Source organism: Scyliorhinus canicula, chromosome 3 (genome assembly GCF_902713615.1).
Source record: "Scyliorhinus canicula chromosome 3, sScyCan1.1, whole genome shotgun sequence".
In the NCBI taxonomy this organism is placed as follows: domain Eukaryota; kingdom Metazoa; phylum Chordata; class Chondrichthyes; order Carcharhiniformes; family Scyliorhinidae; genus Scyliorhinus; species Scyliorhinus canicula.
In genome coordinates, this window is record NC_052148.1 from 19,913,020 (window position 1) to 19,939,361 (window position 26,342).

The following is a 26,342-nucleotide window of genomic DNA, read 5'->3' on the forward strand; positions in this document are numbered from 1 at the left end:
GCACTTCAACTTTGAGGTGCCCTCACGGTCTCAAACCTGCCCCCTCTCAGTGGGGCCGCCAGCTGAACATCGCTTCGCCTCCTTCCATTGGATTTTCCTGGTTCACCCGGTCACCTTAATTGGACGCCGCCCCGGGAAGCTCCATTTAAGAAGATGTCTGTAGAAAGATAGCAACCAGCATCCCGCCACTGCCAGTTGTGGTTCCCCCACCCGGAATAAAAATCGGGATTGCGACCCACCCGGAAAAGTTAAGCCTGCTGCTTTTGCACTCTGCCCTTCTTGAATGTTCGCTCTTGATTTAAGTGAAAGGAAAAATCACGAGGGATCTAAAATCGAGCATCGAGCCCGATCCTATCAGTTTCTCAGTGGGTGGGTGAGGTTAGAAGTAGAAAAGAAAAGACTGACCGTTGGGAAAGGCCTTCAGGATCGCGAGATGATTTGTTTGAATAGATGTAGAGAAGATGTTTCCAATCGGTTCAGACGCGAAACATTCTTTGTCCGCACTTTTCTCCCCACCGGCCTCTACATTCAAAGGGTCGTTCTTCGCCATTTCTGCAGGGCCCAGCAGGTTACCAGCACTTCATCCCCCCTCACCCCCCCCCCCCCCCCCCCAACGCCCCCTGTCAGCCTAACACAGGGACCGCTCCTTCTGCGTCCTTGTGGTCCACTCCTCCATCATGCCCAATTCTTCATCCCCTTCCCATGGCACCTTCCCTTATGTTATAACCCATACAAGACCTGGGGATGGACTTCCCCATGAGTCTCATTGAATACGAGCTTCCCTGCTGAGTGGCGCGGCCAATCAGCGGAGTAAATGGACCGTGGCACAAAAGCTGGCCCGGTTGGGGGCCGAGCCCGAGTGGTGCCGGCTGGGACCCGAGGTATACTCTGTACATAGTTTACTTTACAATAAAATAATTTTCTTTACTCCTCTCGCTCGGACTCCTCTGTGACCTTGCAATCGCAGAAGGTGCAACGCCTGCCCCTTTACCTCTTCCCTCCTCACCATTCGAGGCCCCAAATACGCCTTTCAGGAGAAACAGTGAGCGAAATACTCCGACCCCCAGCAGGGTCGGAGAATCGCCTGGGGCCGCCGAAGATCCCGCCCCCGCCGTGGCAGAGATTCTCCGCCACCCGGGAATTGGCGGGGGCGGGAATCACGCCCTGCCGATCGGTGTGACATCTGCGTCGATCGGCGAGGCCCCTGCGGCGATTCTCCGGCCCACGATGGGCCAAAGTCCCGCCGCTGGGAGGCCTCTCCCGCCGCCGAGGTTTGAACCACCTCTGGTGGCAGCGGGATCGGCGGCGCGACCGGGGTCCTGGGGGGGGCGCGGGGTGATCGGACCCGGGGGGTGCCCCCACAGTGGCCAGGCCCGCGATCGGGGACCCCCGATCGGTGGGCGGGCCAGTGCCGTGGGGGCACTCTTTCTCCTCCGCCGCCGCCATGGTGGAAGCGGAAGAGAATCCCCCAGCGCGCATGCGCCGGTGGTGACGTCAGCGGCAGCTGAAGCTGACGTCACCACCGGCGCATGTGCGAACCGGCACCGCGCGGCGGGCCTGAAAGGCCACTGGTGCCGGTTTTGGCGCCAGTCATCATGGTGCCAACTGCTCCGGAGTGGGCCTAGCCCCAAAGGTGCGGAGAATTCCACACCTTTGGGGAGGCCAAACGCCGGAGTGGAGGCCACTCCCCTACGCCGGGACCCCCCGTCCCGCCGGGTAGGGGAGAATGCCGCCCAATGTTTCACTTGCACCTCCTCCAATTTGGTTTACTGTCCATTTTAACTCAGCATCTTGCTCTCATGCCCACATGTCCATCCTTGTGCTGCAGCAGTGAAGCCGGGCAACTAGCTGGAGGGACAGCACCTCATCTTCTGATTAGGCACGAGAGAGCCCTCAGGACTCAACACCGTGTCCCAAACTATAGGCTTTGATCTTTCTCTTCCATCTTAAACACCACCTTTCTTCCCCTTTTTTATCCAGTACATGTATTGCCTCAATGCTAAACACCCCCTCCCCCTCTCACACTAGGCCGCCTGTCATCTGCTCTAAAAGTTGTTACTTTTTGTTGCTCTGACATTCTCCCGCCTTTCGGTTCCAGCAAAGGGTCCATGACTTGAAACGTGAATTAACTGTGTTTCTCTCCAGATAGATGATGGCAGACCTGCTAACTTTTTCCGGTTTCCTCTGTTCACGTTTCTAGTCGTAGGCTGACTAAAATGAAGGATCCTAAGTGTACGATTGCTGACAATAGAACCAATAGCGATTTTAGGGAGAACCTCTGTAACTCAGAGTGTTGAGAATGTAAAACTCACGACCACAGGAAATTATTGAGGTAACTAGTATAAGGGGAAGCTAGATAAGAGATTAAGGAATAGAAGAATGTGATGATGGGGTTCGCTAGAGGGGTGGGAGGAGACTTGTGTGGAGTATAAATCTCCTGTAGAGGCCTGTTGGGTCAAAGAATCTGTTTCTGTGTTGTAAATCCTATGCGATGTAGCTGCCTTGAGAAGCTGATGATAAGCTTTCTTCTCGAACCACTGTAGTCAGTGGTGTGAAGGCATTACCACATTGCATTTCCTCCTCCTCCTTCGGGTACCATGCCCAAAGTGGGCGTTGACAACCCATGGATTCTGCCTGGCAAAGTTCTGCAGTTCTTTGCCCTTGCCTTCTGCAGTGTGGCTGACCAGGAAACTCTCCTTCTCTGACCTCCTGCCATCAGGCGTATTGAAGGGGTTTACGGGATGATAACCAAATTGTTTGGCCACTTTATGAATGCACAGTGCTGTTAGATAGCGGATTCCAGGACTTTGTCTCAGTGACGATGAACGTGCTTTGATGTAAGCCAAGACAGGATAGTATGTGACTGGATGAGGAAACTTGGGTGGAGGTCTCAGGTTTGGAAGGTGCCGTTGAAAGAGCCTTGGTGAGATGCTGCAGTGCATCTTGTATCTGGCATACTCGGCTGCCACTGTATATCGTGGCATGTTTAAAGTGGTGGATGGGTGTTGATCAAGTTTTATCCCAATGAGCTTCTCGAGTATTGTTTAAGGTGGACTCATTGAGGCAAGCGGACAGTTTTCCATCACACTCCTGACTATATAATTAAACTGAATGAATTAGTGTTGCAACAAAAAAACATTTACACCTGAAGACTTCAATCCCTCTTTCTCTCTTACTTCAGCTATTATGTTGATACGAACTGCCCTCTTTTATAATGAGCAATAATCTAATGGACCATCTTTTGTTCAGGCTTTTAGATGGCTAAAATATGATTTAAAACTTAATTCCATATGTAAAGAGGTGTTCAACATGGAAATGGATGGCATTCAATTTGAATTGATTAGTGGCTATTGGCAACAGGGAATGTAATTTGCTGCCGGACTCCTATTGTGCATGAGCCCACATGCATTCCAAGCACGCCTCGGACATCAGCTCTCTGCTGTAATTACCCACTAGGAAGTCTCTTTTCCATACTGCAGAATGATATCAATTCTCTTCCTCTTTTAATTGCACTAAAAGCAATTTGGGAAAAGTTTTTTTTTACACAAGACTGTGAAATATTCGACTAAAAGGGTCGGCAGGCTTGTCCAGAGATTGTCGAATGCTGCTTCCCACTGAGCTGGCTGTTTGAATGGACTATGAGGTAACGCCCAACATGCATTCAGATAACAGTGGAATTATGCTTTCCTTACACGTTTTTAAAACTTGCAATATGTGCAAATTCATGATTGCAGCTTCCAACAGTTGTAAATTGCATTTAAGCTGCACTTTTAGTTCAGAAAATATCTCCAGGGACTGGACAAAGATTTCACGAGAGAGTTGGAAGAGATGACAGAAAGCTTAACCGAAGAGTTGAGAATGTGTTAAAGTGGTGAAATTGTATCAGAGGATGAAATGAAATGAAAATCGCTTATTGTCACGAGTAGGCTTCAATGAAGTTACTGTGAAAAGCCCCTAGTCGCCACATTCCGGCGCCTGTCCGGGGAGGCTGGTACGGGAATTGAACCGTGCTGCTGGCCTGCTTGGTAAGCCAGCGAGTTAGCCTAGTGAGCTAAGCCAACCCCTGGATGTCCTGACTTCTAAATTTATCCATTCATGGGAAGTGGACATCGCAGGCTGTGCTAGCATCTATTGTCCATCCTTAATTGCACTTGAAGGGAAAGTTAAGAGTCAACCACAGTGCTGTGTGTCTGGAGTCACATGTAGGCCAGACCAGGTAAAGTTGGCAGATTTCTTTCCCTGAAGGGCATTAGTGAGTCAGATGGGTTTTTACAACAACCAGCAATGGTTTCGTGGTCATCATTAGTCTTTTAATTACAGATTTTTACCGAATTCAAATGTTCTCATCTGCTGTGACGGGATTTGAACCTGGGTCTCTGGATTACTAGTCCAGTGACAATACCACTACACCACGACTCCTCAGAATACTAGGATCCATAGCATTGCACTAGATTTTCAGAGAAGCACATACAATATTTAATGAATGTTATTGACAATAATTAAACATACGCTTAACAGCTACAGTATGGGCCGCACGGTAGCACAGTAGTTAGCATTGTTGCTTCACAGCGCCAGGGACCTGGGTTTGATTCCCGGCTTGGGTCACTGTCTGTGCGGAGTCTGCACATTCTCCCTGTGTCTGTGAATTTTTCCTCCGGGCGCTCGGGTTTCCTCCCACATGTCCCAAAAGACGTGCTGTTCGGTGAATTGGGTGTTCTGAATTCTCCCTCTGTGTACCCGAACAGGTGCCGGAGTGTGGCGACGAGGGGATTTTCACAGAACCTTCATTGCAGTCTTAATGTAAGTCTACCTGTGACACTAATAAAGATTCTTATTATGGCAAAACCTTTCAATGTATGGACGTTCCATACACATTGCCAGAAGAATGGGCTTCGCTGAATTTTGAGCTGTCTCACCCAATTGGTCTGACCTGGAAAGCCAACTGATCAAGGATAGCACAGGAACCAATCATTACATTTACTTACCAACTGAAACATTACATGCACACAACTCCAAACTCAAGCACACCACAGTTACAGTAAGCATTGCTTTATATTTGCTAATTTAAATAAAACCCCAATTAATGTTCTCCATCTATATTCAATTAATCACAATTAATATACAATTGACATCAGTTCTAACTCTTCCTTTCATGTTTGCCCCATCAGCTTTTGCACACCCTGATTGATCTGTCAAGCAAATACGTTGGCTGAAGATATTAATAGAAATTCATGAACTACCAATGTTCTTGTTTGGGTGTTGGTTTTCCTACCCCCTCGATAGCATTTCTTTCAACAAATAACATGTCCCAGGATGACCAATGGATACAGCTATATGGATACCTAATCATCCCAAACTTGTCAGATATCTCCTTATAATATAATAATCTTTATTGTCACAAGTAGGCTTACATTAACACTGCAATGGAGTCGCTGTGAAAAGCTCCTAGTCGCCACATTCCGGCGCCTGTTCGGGTACACGGAGGGAGAATTCAGAATGTCCAAATTACCTCACAGCACGTCTTTCGGGAGTGTGGGAGGAAAGTGGAGCACCCGGAGGAAACCCACGCAGACACGGGGAGAACGTGCAAACTCCGCACAGACAGTGACCCAAGCAGGGAATCGAACCTGGGACCCTGTAGCTGTGAAGCAACAGTGCTACCCACTGTACTACCATGCTGCCCCTGTCCTACCATTCTGCCCCTATTTTAAAAGACGGATAACCCACAAGATTCTGTTCTGTCTACCCACTCAGCTGAGCCTACAACTTCCCAAGGATGTGGTCGTCACTGGCAAGGCCAGTATTTCGTGCCCACCTCTGATTGTCATTGGGAAGGTGTGATGTGTTGCTTTCTTCAATTGCTGCATCCTGGTTGTTCAGGATCATCAGCATGCCGTGAATGTGGAAATTCCAGGATTTTGACCCAGCACCAGTGAAGAAATGGTGATATAGTTCCAAATCAGGACGGTGAGTGGCATGGAGTGGAAGGTAGTGGTGTTCCCATGTGCCTGCTGCCCTTGTCTGTCTAAGTGACAAAGAGCAGTTTGAAGAGCACTGGGAAGTTGCAGGTGTTCATCGTGTATGTGGTACAAACTGCTCCCACTGTATGTCGCTGGCAGACATCTTGAATCTCCAAAGTGGTGGATGGGGTGCCGGTCAAGCTATTGCTTTGTCCTGGATAGTGTTGAGCTTCTTGAGCATTACTGAAGCTGGACTCACCCAGAAAAGTGGAGAGTAATCCATCGCAGTCCTGACTTGTGTCTCGTAGATGGTGGACAGGCTTTGGGGAGTCAAAAGGTAAGTTTTTTTGCCACAGAATTTCCAATCTCTAACCTGTCCTAGTAATTTCAGTATTCATATAACCGACCCGATTAAATTTCTAGTCAATGGTGACTCCCAGTGGGGGATGGAGTGATGGGAATACCATTGAAAGTAAAAAGGAGTTGATTGGGCTCTCTCTTTTTGAAGATAGTTGTGACAGTATCCTAAGGAATTCATAGTGATGTGTGGCAGAAGAGATAAATGGCCTCCTATAGCTATAACAATTTTCCTTTGTCCTAGGTATGACTCTAGCCAATGCAAAGCGTTTGCCCCTATTTTCCATTTACTCCATTTTTACAAGCTCTCTTTCATGTCACTCTCTCCAATATTGCCTTGATGTCAAGGGCCGTCAGTCTCACATCTAGGTCTTGTCCCAGGGATGTCAAAGGGATAATCAAATATTGAGACACAGAAATATTGACAGGGCAAAGTCCAACAAACTGCCATTTGTGCCTCTTGACAGCAGGTAACATGGCAAGTCAATGTCCTGCCGCATTGGATAATCCTCGTAGGGTTAACAGCAGAAAGCCTAATCTGTTCTGGCAGGCGGTGCAATTTTAGCTGGTGGACGTCCATCATTAGGCTGACATGGACTCAAAATGTGATTATGAAAGGAGATGGCAAGTCGAGGAGCTTGTGTTCCAGACTCGACAGGGGTGGCAACTCCACTGGTGAATTTTAATATTAAAGAAGGTAAGGGTGGATAGAAAGATTGCAGATGATCCATGCTGGGATTTCGTAGATCCAATTGGATTATGAGTCAATTACTAAAGTGCAGAGGATTAATGGTGCATCTTGCATGCTCCTTATCTAATACTATTCAACCCCATCACTGAAGGAGCAGGAATGCCTGTGTAATGGTCATGGTTTGACTGTAAATAATCCCTGCACATCATTGACAACAAAAAAAAAAGGCTTCTCTGCTTTCTCTTTTTTTTAAAAAAAACCCTTTTATATATTAGGATTATTAAATCACAGGAATATTAAAGTTAAAAATCCATGAAATCGCTACTGCCTGCACATTTGGCAGAAATCAATTTTTAATTTCTTTTAATAACATCTAACCTCGTCTATCAGCTCTTTCAAATAATGTTCCAGCTATTTTCCACTTTATTGCACATAAAAATAAATGAGATTACACAGGTTCCAGAGATTTTGGCTGCGAGGCATGCAAAATGTACACGGCTCAGAGGCTACAGGAATCAGCTTTTAATAAGCAGCGCAGTGCATGCAGTTGAGCTTTTATACTCTTGCTTTAGAAATTTATAAAGATTTATTTATTGACATTTATGGGGAGGGGAAAAGAGAGGGCTGCTTTATCCCAACATTAACATTGAAAGCTGCTGATAATCAATGGTGAAGGAGGTCTTATGTCTGGTGCGTATACACTGTGGTCAGGGATATAGGATTGGTTGGATTTCATTTTCCCATGGACCGTCTGCAATGTCAGCACTGTCTTAACATGTCTGACTTTAGCAGTTTGGGAATAAAAGGAGAGCACGTCACGCCGTGCTAATCCTTCATGAAAAACTGGACGGCCCGACAAGGGTGATGGGGCACTTTCAAGAATGTCGCTTGCCAGCAGAATCTCTGGAATTCTGGATGTGCACTGCATGCTGGCCACACATTCTGTGAAGGAATAAAACAAATAGCTTACCGACTGGGCTAGGGCAGCAATCAGGCAGGGTGGAAGGCCATGGGACTGATCAAGATAGGAATTTGGGAATCAGTCAAGGCATCAGTTAAGAACAATGAGATTCTGGGGGTCAGTCAGAATGATGTTTTATTTTTCATTTATTATTTCTTATTCTTTCATGGGATGTGGGCTTCGCTGGCCGGACCAGCATTTGTTGCCTATCCCTGATTGCACCCTGAAGTCAATGGCTTGCTCGGCCATTTCAGAGCACAGTTAAGAGTTCTGGAGTCACAATGTAGGCCAGACCAGGTAAGAATGGCAAATTTCCATCCCTAAAGGACATTAGTGAACCAGATGGCTCTTTGCAACAATCGGTGATAGTTTCATGGTCGCCATTATCGAGATTAGTTTTCAAATCCAAATATTTTTGATTCATTGAATTTAAATTCCACCAGCTGCCATTTTGGGATTTGAACCCAGAGCATGAGCTTGGGCCTCTGAATTCTGAGTCCAGTGACATTGGACATGTGGTTCCAGGGCTCAAGGTAGGAGTCCAGGTTTCAGCTGATATGTATGAAAAGTAAAACAACAATCTTATCAATTGGAGGAGACTAGAGCGAGGGAACACAGGTTGAGAATAAGGGCAGCACGGTAGCATTGTGGATAGCACAATGGCTCACAGCTCCAGGGTCCCAGGTTCGATTCCGGCTTGGGTCACTGTGCGGAGTCTGCACATCCTCCCCATTTGTGTGCGGGTTTCCTCCGGTTCCTCCCACAGACCAGAGATGTGCAGGTTAGGTGGATTGGCCATGATAAATTGCCCTTAGTGTCCAAAATTGCCCTTAGTGTTGGGTGGGGTTACTGGGTTATTGGGATAGGGTGGAGGTGTTGAACTTGGGTAAGGTGCTCTTTCCAAGAGCCGGTGCAGACTCGATGGGCCGAATGGCCTCCTTCTACACTGTAAATTCTATGATCTATGAATAAGAGGTCTCCCATTTAAGATGGAGATGAGGAGATTTTCTTTTTCTCAGTGGGTCATTAGTTTGTGGATTTCACTTCTCCTGAATGTGGTGGAGGATTAGTAATTGAATTTATTCAAGGCTGAGTTAGATAAATGTTCGATAGACAAGGGATAGGTTGTGGGGCAGCAGAGAAGAAAGTGGTGATCTCAACCCGATCAGCCATGATCTTATTGGATTTCAGAGCAACTCAAAGGGAGGAAAGGTCTTCTCCTGCTCCTAAGTCCTATGCTCCTAAAAAGGAACAGTAAGAAGTCTTACAACACCAGGGTTAAAGTCCAATAGGTTTGTTTCAAACACTAGCTTTCGGAGCACTGCTCTTTCCTGAGGTGATTTCATCTGAGGAAGGAGCAGCGCTCCGAAAGCTAGTGTTTGAAATGAACCTGTTGGACTTTAACCTGGTGTTGTAAGACTTCTTACTGTGCTCACCCCAGTCCAATGCCGGCATCGCCACATCATGCCTAAAAAGGAAGACATGCATTCATATAGCACCTTTAACAACCTCAGGATGTCACAAAGTACTTTGCAATCACTTTTGAAGTGTGGTCACTTTTCATTGAGTCAGCATGCAGGGACAGATTTGCAAAGAGGTTTCGTAAAGGCCTGTACTCCACAAATCCCTGATAAGCAATCCATTCGTGCAATGCTCTTTGTCAGGAACGCTACCTCGTAAAATATATTCCGATATTAACTGGACGTGGATTGGGAAATTGAACTCAGGGTCATCCTAGTCGGTGTAAGAGATTACAATCCGGGGAACCCTCCTTTCCACCCTCGTAAACATGGAATCCCGGCAGGAATTCACGATCTGAAACATTTGGGGGAATGAGGCAACAGTAAGTCGCTGAAACACTCGGCACTGAAGTGATTGGCCGAAGTTGAACTGAAGTGGCCGCAAAGCCAGGAGAGTGAAGAAAATGATACTGGACATAAAACAGTCTCTTCCTCTTGGTTGCCTGGGAGGACCCATCGCGTATTCAATTCAATAACGATTCAGGCAAAACAATTTTTTCTAAATGCTTTCCAATTATGCTGCAGCTCCTGTATTTTGATATGGCATTGAAATAAATACATTGATAGCTCACGCAGGAGAAACAAAAACTGCAAACTCCTTTAAATGTGCTGTGAGCAAAATGCAATTCTGCATTTTACCCGTGAAAACTTATTGCCCGAAATTCATTGTGACAGCAGACTGATTTATTAAATAAAAAACGTTTGTGGAATGCGTAGAGCATAATAAGAAGAATGTTAATTTGCTTCAGCAATTCATTTTCGGGATATGAGCTTGGCTGGTAAGAATGGCACTTATTGGCCATCTGTTCCTGCCCTGAGAAGGTGGTGGGAGTGGGTCTCCTTCTTAAAGCATCGCAATCAATTCATTGTAGCAACTTTGATAAAATGTGATGCTTGTCTGGGCCATTCAGATGACAGCTAAGCATCAGCCACATTGATGTTTTTGTAGTCACTTTTAGTCCAGAAATGGAAGTGTAGGTTTCCTTCAATACTGGACATTAAATAAACCAACTGGGTTTTCATGACAGTTTGAAAGCATCATAGTTACCCTGACCTGTTAACTCAAATATTTTTATTCAAACTGAATTAAGATTCTCAAAATGTTACAGTGAGCACTCTAGTAGATGAAAGTGGTACTGATTGAGATGCAGCAGAAAACAATGTGCTCATGACAAATGCCAGGTGGATAATACGATTGAGAACCAAGCCAAATATAGAAGGTTCAGAGGGGATCTGAAAAGCAAATCAGGGATGCAAAGAGAGAGTATGAGAAGAGATTGGCAGCGAACTTAAAAGAGAACCAAAAAAATCTTCCACGGGCCGGTTCAGCTCAGTGGACTAGACAGCTGGTTTGTAGTGCAGAACAAGGCCAGCAGCGCGGGTTCAATTCCCGTACCGGCCTCCCCAAATAGGCGCTGGAATGTGGTGACTAGGGGCTTTTCACAGTAACTTCACACTGTGACAATAAAAGATTATTATTATTATTAAATAGTAAAAGGGTGCCAAGAGGAGGAGTCAGGCTGATGAGGCACTGAAAGGGAGATTTGCACATTGAGACATGGCTGAGGTATAAAGTGAATACTCGGCATCTGCCTTTACCGAGGAAGAAGAGGCAGCCCAGGTTATGGGGAAAGAGGAGGTATCGCAGACACTTGAAGGGTTTAAAATTAAAACAAAAAATATTGGACAGTCTGTCTGCACTTGAAGTTGATAAGGCACCAGGACTGGATGGTATGCATCCAAGAATACTGGACGTGATCAAACCAAATGTCCTATAGCGAGTGCGTTTAGCCACCTGTTTCCCGGCACTTGCAGCATCGAGAAACATAACACCGTGTAACATGGTTCCGGTTAGATATGGGGCATCGAGATCGAGATCGGGACACCATTTTTAAATGGCATCCTGATTTCTCGAGCCCCGTCATGACCCCCAAAGCCCTCCCTGACTAAGCCCCATCTCATTGTGCAGCGGTCCCCTGCCCCCCTGCATAGGGCACCCCCAGGCGTGTCCCTGCCAGGGGGCATTGCCATCTGGGTACCTTGGCTGTGCCAGGCTGGCAGTGCCCTGGTGGTGCCAATTTTGCCAAGGTTCCACCCTGCCCAGAGGGCATGTACCTGGGGGCCTCCAGTTCCCTGGGAGACCATCACAAGTGCCGCTCGTCCAAAGTCTCCAAGGTGAAGGGAATAGATCCCAACCCCTTGGTTACCTCAGGGAACTGCATATTAGAGTGAGACTAGCTGGAGAGAGCCCAGCAACAGACCAATCCGTTTAACCTCAGTGGTGCGAAAACTGCGAGAAACAATAATTTGGGGCAAAATTAGTAGTCATGTGGCAAATGCAGATTAATTTAGGAAAGCCAGGATGGACATATTAAGGGTAAACCAAGTTTAACTAATTTGCTGGAGTTTTTCATGTGCTAACAGAAAGAATTGATGAGGGAAATGCTGCCAATGTGGTTAGTGTGGACTTTCAATGGTCATTCGATAATGTGCCGCACAACAGAGCTGTAAGCAACATTGTAGTTCATGGATTAAAGGGGACAGTAGCAACATGGACATGAAATTTGCTGGGTGACAGAAAATGAGGAGTTTAGTTAACAGTTGTTTCTCAGATCGATTTATAGTGCAGATCCTCAGAGTTGGTGTTCGGACCTCTGCTCATCCTGATATGCACTAATGGCCTAGACCTTGCTGCGCAGGGCACAATTTCAAAATTTGTGGATGAAAAAAATGTGTTGTGCACCATGGGAAGTATAGTGTAAAATTTCAAAAGACAAGACAAAACACAATCTGAGATCTGAACAGAGAATCCACAGAATCCCTACAGTGCAGAAGGAGACCGTTCAGCCTATCGAGTCTCCACTGACGCCCTGAAAGAGCACACTACCGAGGCTCAATCCGCCAACCTGTCCCCGTAATCCCATAACCCAAACTAACCTGCACATCCTTGGACACTAAAGGGAAATTTATCATGGCCAATTGAGATTCGAGGCGTTGGAATCTCAACATTCCAGAATCCAGACCTCCAGTGAGGCACGGGTTGAATTGTTGGTCTCAACAAAACACTCAATCACCAAGCCAGCATGTGAAAAACTATTTCTGTCCCTCTGATTCTCTTCTCTTTTCTTTTGGTGCACATATCTCGTGGACAGCAAGGTAGCAGAATGGTTAGCACAATGGCTTCACAGCGCCAGGGTCCCAGGTTCGATTCCCGGCTGGGTCACTGTCTGTGCTGAGTCCGCATGTCCTCCCCGTGTCTGCGTGGGTTTCCTCCGGGTGCTCCGGTTTCCTCCCACAATCCAAAGATGTGCAGGGGTAGGTGGATTGACGATGCTGAATTGCCCTTAAGTGTCCACAAAAGGTAAGGTGGGGTTACGGGGATAGGGTGGAAGTGTGGGGATAGGGTGGAGGGCTCAGGTAGGGTGCTCTTCCAAGGGCTGGTGCAGACTCGATGGGCCGAATAGCCTACTTCTGCACTGTATAAAATTCAGTGTTTAGCTACATAGAAAACAGGAACAAGAGGAGGCCATTCAGTCCTTTGAGTCTGCTCCACCATTCACTAGGATTATGGCTCATCATCTAACTCAGTAAACTATTTCCTCTTTTCCCTCATATAATTTGATCCCTTTAGCCCCAACAGATATCTAATTTCTTCTTGTAACTGCAACAAGATATACCTACCCCTGTACTTGAATCTTCTGGCTATGAAGGATAATATACTTCAAAATTATGAGAGCTTTTGATGGAGTAGACAGGGAGAAATTATTCCTCTGGCAAGGGGAGTGCAAACCAGAGGGCAGAGATTTAAGATAATTATCAAAAGAGCCGTGGGAGGTGAGGAAATTCTTTTTACACAGTGAACTAATGTTATGATTGGGAATGTAATGCTTAAAAGAGCAACGGAAGCAAGTTCAATCGGAACTTTTTATAGAAAATTGGATAACTACTTGTAAAAGAAAAAGTTCAGAGCATTTGGTAAAGAGTGGCAGAGTAGGACTAAGTACAGTGGTCCATAGAGCCTCCTCCATAGCTGTAAGATTCCAAGAAGCAACTTGCAATAGGAGACATGCCAATCTCCTGGACTACAGAGAAGAGGAGAAGATTGATGCATAAAATAAATAACTTCGTTTTTTTTTTAAACTTATGTTTACAGTGTGGAGCACGATTTCAGACAGCAAGAAGGCAGATTTCATCGGGTCCTGAGCTCCATGGAAACAGACATAGGTCAGAGTTCACAGCCTGGCACTCCTAGCAAGCAGGAAGAATCACCGATACCCAGGCAGCCCGCCAGGACCGAACCAAAAAAATCTAAGAGGAAATGTTTTTGGTTCTTATGAACCCTGGAACTTACCACGTACAGACTGAATTCGCCAGGGAAAAGTCAACATGGAGTCAACTTCCTGTTTCCTTTTTGACCACTTCCTGTTTGGGGACTTCTTGTCTGACAACAGAAGCCAATTGTTTCCATGAGGTGACTGTTTCCTGAACACCAGCTTTTGTATTTTTAGAAATATTGCCACAACGGAGGAACAAAAAACAAATGCAAAAAAAGTATTCTACATATTTACAGGGTGTAATTTAAGAATGCTATATTTCAAAGATTAAATCTAATTGTTTAACATTGCTAATAAATATATCTATAGAGTCAGCAAGAGTGAAAGGGGAAAATGAGAGAGAGATCAACAAATGCTTTTTTTTGGATCAAAATAAACATCATTTAGATCCATAAGGAATAATGATTAGAAGTTGTACTAGATAGGTCTTCAGGTTCCTCTTTCTCCATCAGGGTTGGGGTTTTTCTTTTATGATTTCAATCAGTCGGGTTGAGAAATTGACAATGAAGGTCAATGGGCTCGAATTACATCTGGCACATGTGTTTCTTCTTGTGAAATTTACTCCAATTCTTCATTTAATTGAGCTGGGTTGAAGAGTCAATGCTCTGTATTGCAAGTCACCACCCAGACTGAAGAGCAGAAGGTGAAGTAAGTTAAGCGGGACCATTGAATGAGCCTATTGTTGTGCGACTGAAGTTACTCCTCATTCTTATTTCTGGCACACTGACAAATCCCTTCAAGCCAAATTTCTCAGTGGGTTGTTTAAAGAAATGTTAAATGAACCATTGCGCTCACAAAGGCTCAATCCATCAATGAAACTCTTGGCCTGTGATCGCTGTGACCCCAGTTTCCCATTAGCAATGTGACTCATAGAGTGATTTCAAAGATGTAAGGCCCTAATCCCTATGGATGGTCCCCACAATACCCAGGCATGATCAAATTCCCTATTTCTACCATTAAGGCGAGAGACACCCGTTTGGACACTAGGTGCTTCTTCACGTGTAAGGGGAAGAGAAGAAAAAGGAAGGGAGGCAAGTCATCACAGGGATGAACCTTTTTACACCAGCCAGTGAGCAATTGTAAAGCAGAATTAGTAGACACCTTGGAATTAGCCATCTTTTTTTTTATGATTAAATATTGTCCCCCCTCAATATGGAAGCACTGTTCTCATCTTTCAAAATTTTTCATAGCTCTTCTCAATACCACTCTTCATTAGTCAACAGAATTTGCCACTTTTTATTGGTTAGGTTTTTCTTCCTTTGTCATCCATCTCCGCAATTCATTCATAGATTGATCATTCATGCTCCACTGGGGCGGAGCTCCATAGCGTGAGGCAGCAGAGTGCACCCATGTTCAAATGAGAGTAAGTAAAAAGTAAAGTTGCCATATTCCCAGATGGCCATAGGCTGCTTTCCCATTTTAGGGGGAGAGCTGACTGGTGGTGGTTTAACCTGAGGGTCATCACACCTCAGGCGAGGGGCACGGTTGAGAGGGCAGTAGGTCTTCGTGAATAACCTCAGCTGATACGGGAATTGGTGTTGTTGGCCTTGCTCTGCATCACAAACCAGCTGTCCAGCCAATTGACCTAAACAGGCCGCCGGGTGACAGTAAAACAGGATGGATACCTGGGTCGCGATTCTCCGCAACGGCCGACGCCGGAGTGAAACCCGGAGGCAGCTCTTTGCCCCCTATTTCCCCCCCCCCCCCCCCCCCCCCCAGGGGGCTAGGAGCAGCATTGCGAGAAACTCAGCCGCCGGGCCTTGACGCTTGTGTCAAAGCGGCGCGCCGAGAATGACGCGGATGGTGGCGCCTAAGTGACGTCAGCCGCGCATGCGCAGGTAGGCCTGCTCCAACTCGCGCATCGCTGTTGCTGTCTTCCCCTCCGCTGCCCCGCAAGACGTGGCGGCTTGATCTTGCGGGGCGGCGGAGGGGAAAGAGTGCGTCTCTTAGAGACACCGGCCCGTCGATCGGTGGGCACTGATCGCGAGCCAGTCACCTCACGACAGGTGTGGTTGCCGCTGGCGTGAACCCGTCGGGGTCGTCAGGCCGGAGAGTTGCCGGGAAAAACGGCGAGCGACGATTCTCCAAGCGGCGTGTCGCAAAATGCTTGGCCAATAAAGGCAATTTCAGTGGGTCAGTAGTCTGAGGCTGTAACTTTGGGCCAATAGGTCATGTTCATGCAGTCTTCAGAATGGCGCCGGCAATGATGTGGCTTTCGGACCTACACCCAATGGAACTTCTAAGAGCGAAGAGTATCGCTGCAGAAACGCTGCTCTCCAAAGGCACAGACCTGTACCTGCATGAGTTCAATGAAACCATCAGGCGCAAGCAGATAATGAGGAGGGGAGTGGGCTTGGTGGTGGGAAGGGGAAGATGCTGATGCCCAACACCTTTTTCCTACTGAAAAACACTGACTTTTACCATTAGCTGACAGAATTGAACCTTCAGGGAAGGGGGACGCAGGAAAGAAAGTAGTTGTAACTGGAAGTACAGAATTTGAGTATTGCTGGAAAAACACAATCTATTGAAGCTTTTCATCTTGCACTCATCAGGTCAATCGCAGGATCACCTGTGTTGTTTCCTCTGACACTGGTATTCTTGCGATTGTCCAGATAGGTGCAAGCCAAAAAGCCTTGACAAAATGCCTTTTTCAGCAATACACAAGGAAAGAAAAATGATTGTAAAGCAGAAACACACAGGCAAAAGAAAAGGAGTCAGAGGGAAGGAATACCATAAAGGCAGGTGCAATTGAACAGTGAAGCTGGAATGTTTTAAGGTGTTTCTTTAGTTCACTATAACCCCAACAACTGCAGGCTCCTGGCTCTCGTACAGTCAATGTGTATCAATGGCCTAAACAGAGTGGGTAAATGTGATTAGAATAAAGTGAAGGATGAATGCCAGCATGGAGCTGGTGGGCCGAATGGCACATTTCACATTGTATCTACTTTTTAATCTCTGTGTCCTTCCAATTACCAGAGATCAGTGTACCCTTATCTGCCACCAGAGCAAAGGTCTTCTGCGTTGGATCTGCATTCACTGAGCAAAGGTTTCCTCCAGCTAAATATTTGGAAGGCCGGGTTTTCAGTCCCTGTCTCACATACTCTATTCACAAGCCTCTGAATTCAGACCCCCCTGCTCCCTGTCGCAGGGGACTGGCGGAGGGGAACCAGACGTTTTGCGATCTGCGTGTCCTATTTGGCCCTCAACTAAGCTTTCGGCCACATATCCACACCATCACCAAAACCACCTGTACATACACTCCATGAATATCACCCGTGACTGCCAAGGCCTCAGCCCATCTGCTGCTGAAATATTCAGCCCTTGCTACCCTCAGTTCCTCCCCAAAGTGTTGTTCAACGTTGAGGAGTACTATCAGCTGAGGCAGGGCAGTCAGTGGTAACCAGCAGGAGGTTTCCTTGCCCACGTTATACCTGATGCCATGAGAGTTCAATGGATCCAGAGTCAATGGAGAGGACTCTCTGGGCAACTCCCTCCTGACTCTATACCACTGTGCCCGTCACCATTGCCGGTGGAATACGACATACCCAGGAATGGTGATGGCGGCTGACATTGTAAGGTATGATACTCTGAGTTAAACCATGTCAGGTTTGACTAGACTGCGGGGTAGCTCTCCCAATTATGGCACCAGGCCTCAGATGTTAGTGAAGAGGATTTTGCAAAGCCAGGTGTATTTAGATGTCATTTTGGGTGCCTGTGGGCACGATCCTACGGCCACGCTGCACCGGTAAACCAACTCACTGCTGTGCAGCGTGGCCGTTGAAAGTTGGCAGATCCCGCCCCTGAGATCTACCCTGCTCGCAACGGCTTGCACGATTAACATGATCTCACGAGACGTTGCGAGGTGAATCCCAACCACGATGCGGGGGGGGGGGGGGGGATTACGTTTTGGCAAATCTGCGTATTAGAGCGAGACAGTAAGCCTCACTCTAATGTGCAGATTCCCAAAGTACCTGAGGCTTTGAGATTCGACCCCTTCATCTCAGAGACCTCGGGTACGCGCCGTTTGGCACTGGTACTCTCAAACGGGGACCAGACGGAACGGCACTCATGGGAGTCTCCAAGGGGATGGGAGGTCCCCAACTGCATGCCCTTTGGGAGGGTTGGTGACTTGGCACTGCTGGTGCCATCTGGGTACCCTAACGGTGCCAACCTAGCACTCTGGCAGTGCCACCTGGGTGCCCCACATTACGTTCGGGCTGGGGGGGTGGGAGGTTGTGTATTCTTTTGAGGCCTCACGGCGAGCGGAGTTCCCCATGTAAAAAACGGAGCTATGTGCGGCCTCGGCTGCACGTTCCCATTCAGACCCCTTATACAATACGCATCGCGTTGAATAGATATGTGTTTCTCAGCACTGCGAGTGATGGGAGATATGTGGCTAAACGCAATCTCTCGGGGACCTTGTTCCCTTTTGGGAAGACCGCGCCCTCAGTTGATGCCAGCTGGTCCGTCTAGTTTTATTCACCTTTTTAATTTCTTATGGCAGTTTGGTACAACTGAGTGGCTTGCTGGGCCATTTCAGAGGGCATTTAAGAGTCAACCACATTGCTGTGGGCCTGGAGTCACATGTAGGCCGAGACCAGGTAAGAATGGAATACTTTCTTCCCGAAACGGCATTAATGAGCCAGCTGTATTTTTTTTGAACAACAATTGAGCGATAGTTTTATGGAACCATTGCCGAGACTAGCTTTCAATTCCAGAAAGGCTTTTATTAGTCAACTGAATTTATAAATTAATTGAATTTAAATTCCACCAGCTGCCGCAAGCTAGGGAATTAGCCAATGCCTTTCGGTTACTAATCCAGTGACATTACCACTGTTTTCCCAGAAGATATTGAGCTTGAAGGCAAAGTGGCCAAGACAGGGATCAAAAAATATAGATAGATGTGCTTCCGCTAAAATTGTTTTTGCACGACCAGCAAATTCAGACAGCTCATATGAATTGTACATTATCAGATCTTTCCATTCAAAGTCATTCTAGAATTCATCAGCCCTCTGTGACTGCAACACTTATTAACAGCCTGCAAGTGTTCCATCATAATGTTGAAAAGCTTTCGTACCACAAATCATCAAAGACCACATTTATTCGTCAATGCCAAGCCTTATTTATGTTTTCTTCCAGGGACTCATTGATGGGTTTACACATTTGTGACGGCTGAAAAATGGAGCGTCTCTCTCCCCATGCTTCTTCCACTGTCAAAAAAGATGTATCTTGGGTAGAGGGGGGGGGGGGGGGCAGATGGAAATACAACAGGATATTTCCCCTTGATTCCTCCAGCAGTCAGAGGACGCCCCTCTGTTGGTGTAAGCCTTGTCCCTCAATCAGAAGACTGCAGGTTTCCAACCTCACCAGAGAGACCTGGGTTCAATTAACTCCTCTGTTGGGCAGCACGGTAGCACAAGTGGATAGCACTGTGGCTTCACAGCACCAGGGTCCCAGGTTCGATTCCCCACTGAGTCACTGTCTGTGCAGAGTCTGCACGTTCTCCCCGTGTCTGCGTGAGTTTCCTCTGGGTGCTCCGATTTCCTCCCACAGTACAAAGACGTGCAGGTTAGGTGGATTGGCCATGATAAATTGCCCTTAGTGACCAAAAAGGTTAGGAGGGGTTATTGGGTTACGGCGATAGGGTGGAAATGAGGGCAAAAGTGGGTCGGTGCAGACTCGATGGGCCGAAAGGCCTCCTTCTGCACTGTATGTTCTAGTACGGTGAGGCGGGTGGGAAGCGTTACACTGTTGTCTTTCAGATAAGATGATAAACATTTACGTGGCCACAACATGACCCCCTCCATGGCATTAGTTCAAACGTGAGCAAGGACTTGCTCTTCCACATTTATCCTTCAACCGACATCTAAGACCAAATGGTCTGGTCATTATCACACTGCTTATTTTGTGTGAGGGATCTTGCTGTGCAGAAATAGAGTCACCGAGGTCGACAGCACAGTAAATGCCTTTTGGCCTATCGCATCTGCGCCCGTCAAAAACATCCACCTAAGTATTCTTGAACCATTTTCCAGCCATGTGTGCCTTGGCATCGCAAGTAAACATCTAAGTACTCCTTAAGTGTTATGAGGCTCTATGCCTCGACTACCCTTTCAGGAAGTGAATATTGACTGGCGATTTTCTGAGACAAAAGTATTTCATAAAAGTGGCACAATGCTTTTGGACCTTTCTTTAATAGGCGACAGGTTTAGATAAAGGATCTGGATCGGCGCAGGCTGGGAGGGCCGAAGGGCCTGTTCCTGTGCTGTAATTTCCTTTGTTCTTTTGACATCTCGAGATTGGGAAATCCGTTATGGAATCGCAAGCTTGTCTCTCCTTCTCTGTTTCTAAAACATTGGGCGTGAATTCTGCCCCCGCCGGCTGCCGAATTCTCCGGCACCGGAGATTTGGCGGGGGCGGGAATCACGCTGCGCCGGTCGGTGGGTTCCCCCCGGGAACTCTCCGGCCCGCGATGGGCCGAAGTCCCGCTCGTTCTATGCAGGTCCCACCGCCGTAAATTGGACTAGGTCCCTTACCAGCGGAATCGGGCAGCGCGGGCGGGCTCCGGGGTCCTGGGCGGGGGTCGTGGGGCGATCTGGCCCTGGGGGGTGCCCCCACGGTGGCCTGGCCCGCGATCGGGGCCCACCGATCCGTGGGCGGGCCTGTGCCATGGGGGCACTCTATTCCTATGCGCCAGCCCTGTCAGCCTCCGCAATGGCCGGCGCGAAGGTGAACCCCCTGTGCATGAGCGGGGATGACGTCAGCAGCCAAAGGCCTTCCGCACCTTTGGGGCGGCCCGACGCCGGAGGGGTTCATGCCATTCCATCCCGCCGGGACCCCTCGCCTCGCCGGGTAGGGGAGAATCCCGCCCATTCTCTCTCATGATTATACTTCTCTATCTTTCTATCTCTATCTGACCTTCCTGTGTCATTTCTCATCTTTGTTTGCTGCATCTCTCCTTATGCTGTGTTCTCTTTGGTCCCATGTGTATTTTTCTCTCTTGGACTTTCTCTCCAGCCATCACCCTCCCTCCCAACCCACAGTTCCAACCACAACCACAAACCAACCCAGGAGCTGGTTTAGCACAGTGGGCTAAGCAGCTGGCTTGTAATGCGGAACAAGGCCAGCAGCGCGTGTTCAATTCCCGTATCGGCCTCCCCGAACAGGCGCCGGAATGTGGCGAATAGGGGCTTTTCATAGTCACTTCATTGAAGCCTACTTGTAACAATAAGCGATTCTTATTATTATTTAAACCATCTCTCGCTCCCTCACTTCTCTTGTGATCTTTCCTGTCTTTTTTGACATTTCACTCCTTCTTTCCTTCTCTCTCTCTCCCTTTCTCTCTGTTGTCTCTTGCTTTGTGGCTTCCTCCCTGTGTCTCTTTGTCTCTATTCTTGCGCTGTCTCCATACTCGTCCATCAAATTGGATTTTCAGGCCTGCCAACACCTGGGGACCATTAAGTGTGAGATTTATGTTTAAAGAGCAAGATTGATCTCAAGCTTATTCGAACAATGTAGAGCTGTGCTTACTTATCAGAATGAGTTACGTTAAGAGGAAGCTGCATTTGCGAATCATGCTGACTGGGGCCTGATGAGAAATGGATGCTATTTTTGCATCAGGCGCTTCAACCAAGTAGCTCATTTCATTCATGGTCAGTTCCTTTCAAATCCCCTTTTCACGTTATTTATGACTGTCAGGAGCGGGGAGGAGATCAGGATGGCGCGACCAGAGTAGCGCGATGTAAATAAATTGTTGAATATTGGTCGTTAACTGGGGCCCTTAGTGCAGTGTCCAGGGGCAACAGCATCTCAAGGACTCCATGCAATTCACTGTGATCATCAGGATATTAAAAGCAGGTAAGGGAAGGGGCTTCAAAGAGGCTTTGACTATCTGTCACTTGGACAAGGGTAGATGAATTGGCTGATTTCTAACTACAGACACAGTGCACACTTACAGCTGTCCTGCAAGGCATCACTGCAGAGAGGAGGTCAAAATTAATCTTTTCTTCCCTCTGGTATGTCTGACATTTGTACAGAGCAGCTCTTCACATCAAAAAAAAATGCCTTGCTCCCTACGGCTATCCACCTGTTCAAATTTAAAGGTATTGACCCACGTTTCCAAAGGCTCCAACCGGCAGTTAGTGAGCTCGACCCCGCATTGGAGGGAACGTGATTAGGCATTTTGACACTAAACTGTGCTTTCAACCAAATGATCACCTCTGAAAGGGATGAAGGAAACCCCTTTTGAGGCACAGCACGACTGACAGAATTGAGGCCGTGAGTGTGTTTGTTTATCTGAGTGATTTGCCCTTTACCTTGATGATTCACTGCCTTGATTAGTTACACATCATCACAGCCATAGCCCGACAAGTTAGTGAATTGAACTGACTAAGAGAGGGAAGACCCCATCATTGACTCATCAAGTTTTTTTCAGTGCAAAAGCTGTCGAGCAGAGCATAAAGGGGTTGTGCTCAGATCTCCAGCGACCCTGCTGGAACTGTCTAGTATTCTAGTCAGCCTGCACTAATTGTCTGGGATTCTGCTTGTATGATGCTGGGGATCAATTCTGCCCAACAGCCGTACAGTGGGCAGCAATGTGAAAGGGGAAGAGCTGCTTTGAACAGCTCGAGATGGTTGGGCGCGCTCCAACTTTCTCACTGGGGGAGAGCGAACCATTCAACCCTCCAGCTTCCGGGTCTTGTCCACCCACAGTGAACACGCCCTCTGACCATTAATTGGCCAATCCTACAAAGGTCGTGGCCGGAATTCCGGGATTCTCTGGTCCCACCGGCAGCGCACCCCCGCCCGTGCGTTTACCGGCGACACGGGGTGCCTTCAATGGTAAATCCTGGTAAATCCGACATTCCTGGTGCAGAATCAGTGCTCCTGCGCATGCGCCGACTCGTGCCGGCCGGCGGAGGCCCTTTGGCGCCGGTTGGCATGGCGCCAAGCCCCTTCCCCGCCGGCGGGGCCCGACGCCGGAGTAGTTCACGCCCCACCGAGTAGAGGAGAATCCCGCCCATCTCCACGCCATGTTGGTTTAGGACGCAAAATCATCCAACATCAGTGTCCTGACCCCAAAACAGAACCCTTGTCCATTAAATCTGGTCATTTGTGGGTCAGATAAAACAACCATGTTGGAATTTGTAAAACCAACAAACTGTTGTAAAACCCAGATCACTATCCCTACCTGGTCTAGATCTTCAGGTGACTCCCAATTTCCTTAGGCCAACAAGAAATGGCCAACAAATGCCAGTCATGCCAGTGACACCCACAAAAATGATTTTACTTTGTGAATGCGATTAGTTTTGGGTGTAATGCCTACCACAGTCAAACATTCTGCAGGCACTCGCTGTCCACATTGAGAGGTGGAAAATTATTGCTTCTGAGATTTTGCAGATTTCTTGTGCCCGTGAACTGTAAAGGTGCATGAGTCAAGAGGTTTGATAGGATGGTGCTTATAGTACAAGAAACCTCAAATCGTGAGTTCAAATCCCATCACAGAAATAAATTTAAGGATGGACAATTGTGACTTAAAAGTCTTAACTTTGTTAATACTTTCATGGGTAGTGGTCAGATACCTTCTTGAACTACTTCAACCCATCTGATTTAGGGACACCCACAGTGCTGTAAGGAAGGGACTTCCGGGACTTTGATCCCATGACAATGGAGGAAGAGTGATATATTTCCATATATAAGTGAGTGGCTTGGAGAAGAACATCCAGGTGTGGTGTGTTCCCATGTGGCTGTTGCCCTTGTCCTTCTAGATGGTCGAGCTCACAGGTTTGTAAGATGACATCAGTGGAGCCTTGGCATTGTATTGTGTCTTATAGATAGTACACGCTGCTGCCACTCTGCATTGCTGGTGGAGGGAGTGAATATTCCAGGGTGCTGACCAAGCATTTGCTTTGTCCCGGATAGTGTTGAACAAAAGAAATAGGAGCAGAAGTCGACCACACAGGCGAGCGAGGCTTCTCCTTTTGAGTGTTGTTGAAGCTGACCTTATCCAGGCAAGCGGAAAGTATTCTCCAGACCCCTCGCCAGGGAAAGTTTGGTTATGTTCCTTGGGTCACGAGTCCAAACACGTTAGCATTGCTGATCGAGAAAGGAATCTAACTGTTACCATACCACGCCCTTAAATTTCCTTTACCTGGCTGGGTAAATTAATTTAATATTTAAAGAAGCATTTTACCATAATTGAAATCCACAAAAAGCATGGTGAATCCCAAGATTAAACCTCAAAGATCTATATAAATGTTTTCTTTTTAACTTAAGGGACCTACCTATTTTCCATCTCACTGTCGCATTCTGCTAACATCTTTGTTTTGTCCAGATTGGTTGGGACACCATTTTGGGAGCGGGATTACAAGGATATCCCAGCATGCAGTTGGTGCCACACAGTGGCGATCCATTTATTTAAAAATCGGATTTTATTGATCTCCCACGGAAACTGATGGCAAGCAGATGAATCATGGAGAGCATCCACTGAATGTGAAGCTGAAGCTGCTGTGAACACAAGCTTGATGTGAACTAGCATGTACCTCAAGGGCATTTGACTGAGCTGAGCCAAGGCTTTCTATCCTTGAGGCTACATTTAAAAGATTGAGTATAAATTTGAGCTTCTCACCTTCAGAAGAACATTAATACATTCATGAGGATTCAGCAACGAGTAATCAATCTAGGAATGCATAATAATTTTTTTAAATCACCTAATCTCCTCCGTTGTTCGTTTGCTAATGACTCTCAATTTATGGCCTCGAGTTACTGACTCATTGATCAATGGAAAAAGTGTTTTCTTTTCCAAATTTTGTGCAGAAAGCCATTCATAGTTTTCAACAACTCTCTAAGAATCAATCGTAACCTCTCTTTTCTAAAGAAAAACCCTATCTAGCCTTGTTAGATGTTATGATTGAGGGGTGACAGAGTTAGGTCATTGGGCTAAATAGCCTCCTTAATTGCTAATTATCTTGCACCAAACACATCTCTGGTTAAAAAGCTACCTGACAATCATTTGTAAATTGAAACTTCTATGAATTGGAGGTTTAAATCCTGCAGTAGAGCATAGTTTTTTAATTTAAATCATCTTTATTGTCACAAGTAGGCTTACATTAACACTGCAATAAAGTTACTGTGAAAAGCCCCTTGTCGCCACTTTTGGTGCCTGTTCGGGTACACAGAGGGAGAATTCAGAATGCCCAAATTACCTAACAGCACATCTTTCAGGGCTTGTGGGAACACCTGGAGGAAACGCACACAGCAGACACAGGGAGAACGTGCAGACTCCTCACAGACAGTGACCCAAGCCGGGAATCGAACCTGGGAACCTGGAGCAGTGAAGCAACAATGCTAACCACTGTGCTACCGTGCAGCCCATCGTAGTTTGTTCTACTATCAGAACTGAAGGAAAACCACCACCAAATAGAAAAATATGCACTGATTCACAAGTCTAATATTTCGACGCATTGCTTTCGCCATTGCCCAATCGATATTTGGCAGTGCCTAATGTAGAACAGGGAATGGACAGGCAAGAAAAGCATCTGACTCAATTCTCAATATCTTTTGATCTGAGTCAGGCAGCTTTGGAGGAACTGATGAGTCTTCGCAGTGCTGTGATCTCTCTAATGCTCTAATAACTTGTTCTCACCACCATCTTCTCAAGGGCAATTAGGGATGGGCATCAAATAATGACCCAGCCGGCAGCATCCACAGCCTTGAAAAGAATAAGAAAAGCATGCCTAGGTGATGCATAGTGAGGCTGTAAGACATCCTTTGGAAAATGATGTCGAAAAGAATCAACTTTCCATGGGGAGGATGATGAGAGGCGATATATGAGAGGAATTATGCTCACTCTTTTGATCTGAGAAATATTCTTCTCCGTGATCTTAGAAACCACAAGGCTATTATTGCAATATTGGTGCCCAATCAGAGAATGGTAAAGTTTTTTAAAAATTTCTTTCCTTTATTCTTTGCTGGGGTGTGGATGTCGCTGGCTAGACCAGCATTCGTTGTCCATCCTTTCCAGGCCATTTCAGAGGGCAGTTCAGAGTCAACCACATTGCTGTAGGGCTGAGATCACATGGTGGCCAAACTAGATGAGGACAGCAGATGAGACAATATTTTATGACAATCGTCAATGGTTTCTTGGTCACTGAGCCTAGCTTTTAATTCCAGATTTTGTTCATTGAATTCAAATATCACCAGCTGTCATAGTGAGATCTGAACCTATGTCCCCAGAGCATCTGAGCCTCACCAGTGACATCACAATGACACTATTGTCTCCCCCTATTGCCCTTAGAAAGAAGCCATCATAGCTTCGGCAAGTCATACTCCCTGACACAATATTGGACCAGGATACCGGAATGGGAATTCACAGCTACATCCAATAGCTAGAATCATAGAATCACAGAATGTACAGTGCAGAAGGAAGCCATTCAGCCCATCGAGTCTGAACCGGACCTTGGAAAGAGTGTCCTACTTAAGCCTCACGTCTCACCCTATCCCCTTTATCCCCATAACCCAACA

At 46.8% G+C, this 26,342-nt stretch overlaps 2 protein-coding genes across 7 annotated transcripts in view; one reads left to right on the plus strand and one right to left on the minus strand.

Moving 5' to 3' along the window:
- LOC119963845 (dedicator of cytokinesis protein 2-like) overlaps window positions 1-26,342 on the minus strand; it is a 1,353,280-nt gene that overhangs the window by 793,232 nt on the left and 533,706 nt on the right.
- LOC119963846 (INSYN2B protein-like) overlaps window positions 1-26,342 on the plus strand; it is a 262,235-nt gene that overhangs the window by 148,351 nt on the left and 87,542 nt on the right. For 5 of the 6 annotated variants that reach the window (XM_038793198.1, XM_038793196.1, XM_038793194.1 and 2 more), the window contains one exon: window positions 13,643-14,974. The exons of the other annotated variant lie outside the window; for it this stretch is intronic. In XM_038793198.1, the coding sequence (XP_038649126.1) occupies window positions 13,643-13,826 (184 nt within the window). In that variant the 3' untranslated portion in view covers window positions 13,827-14,974. Of the gene's footprint in view, window positions 1-13,642; window positions 14,975-26,342 lie in introns of those variants that run through there. 6 annotated transcript variants of the gene reach the window in all.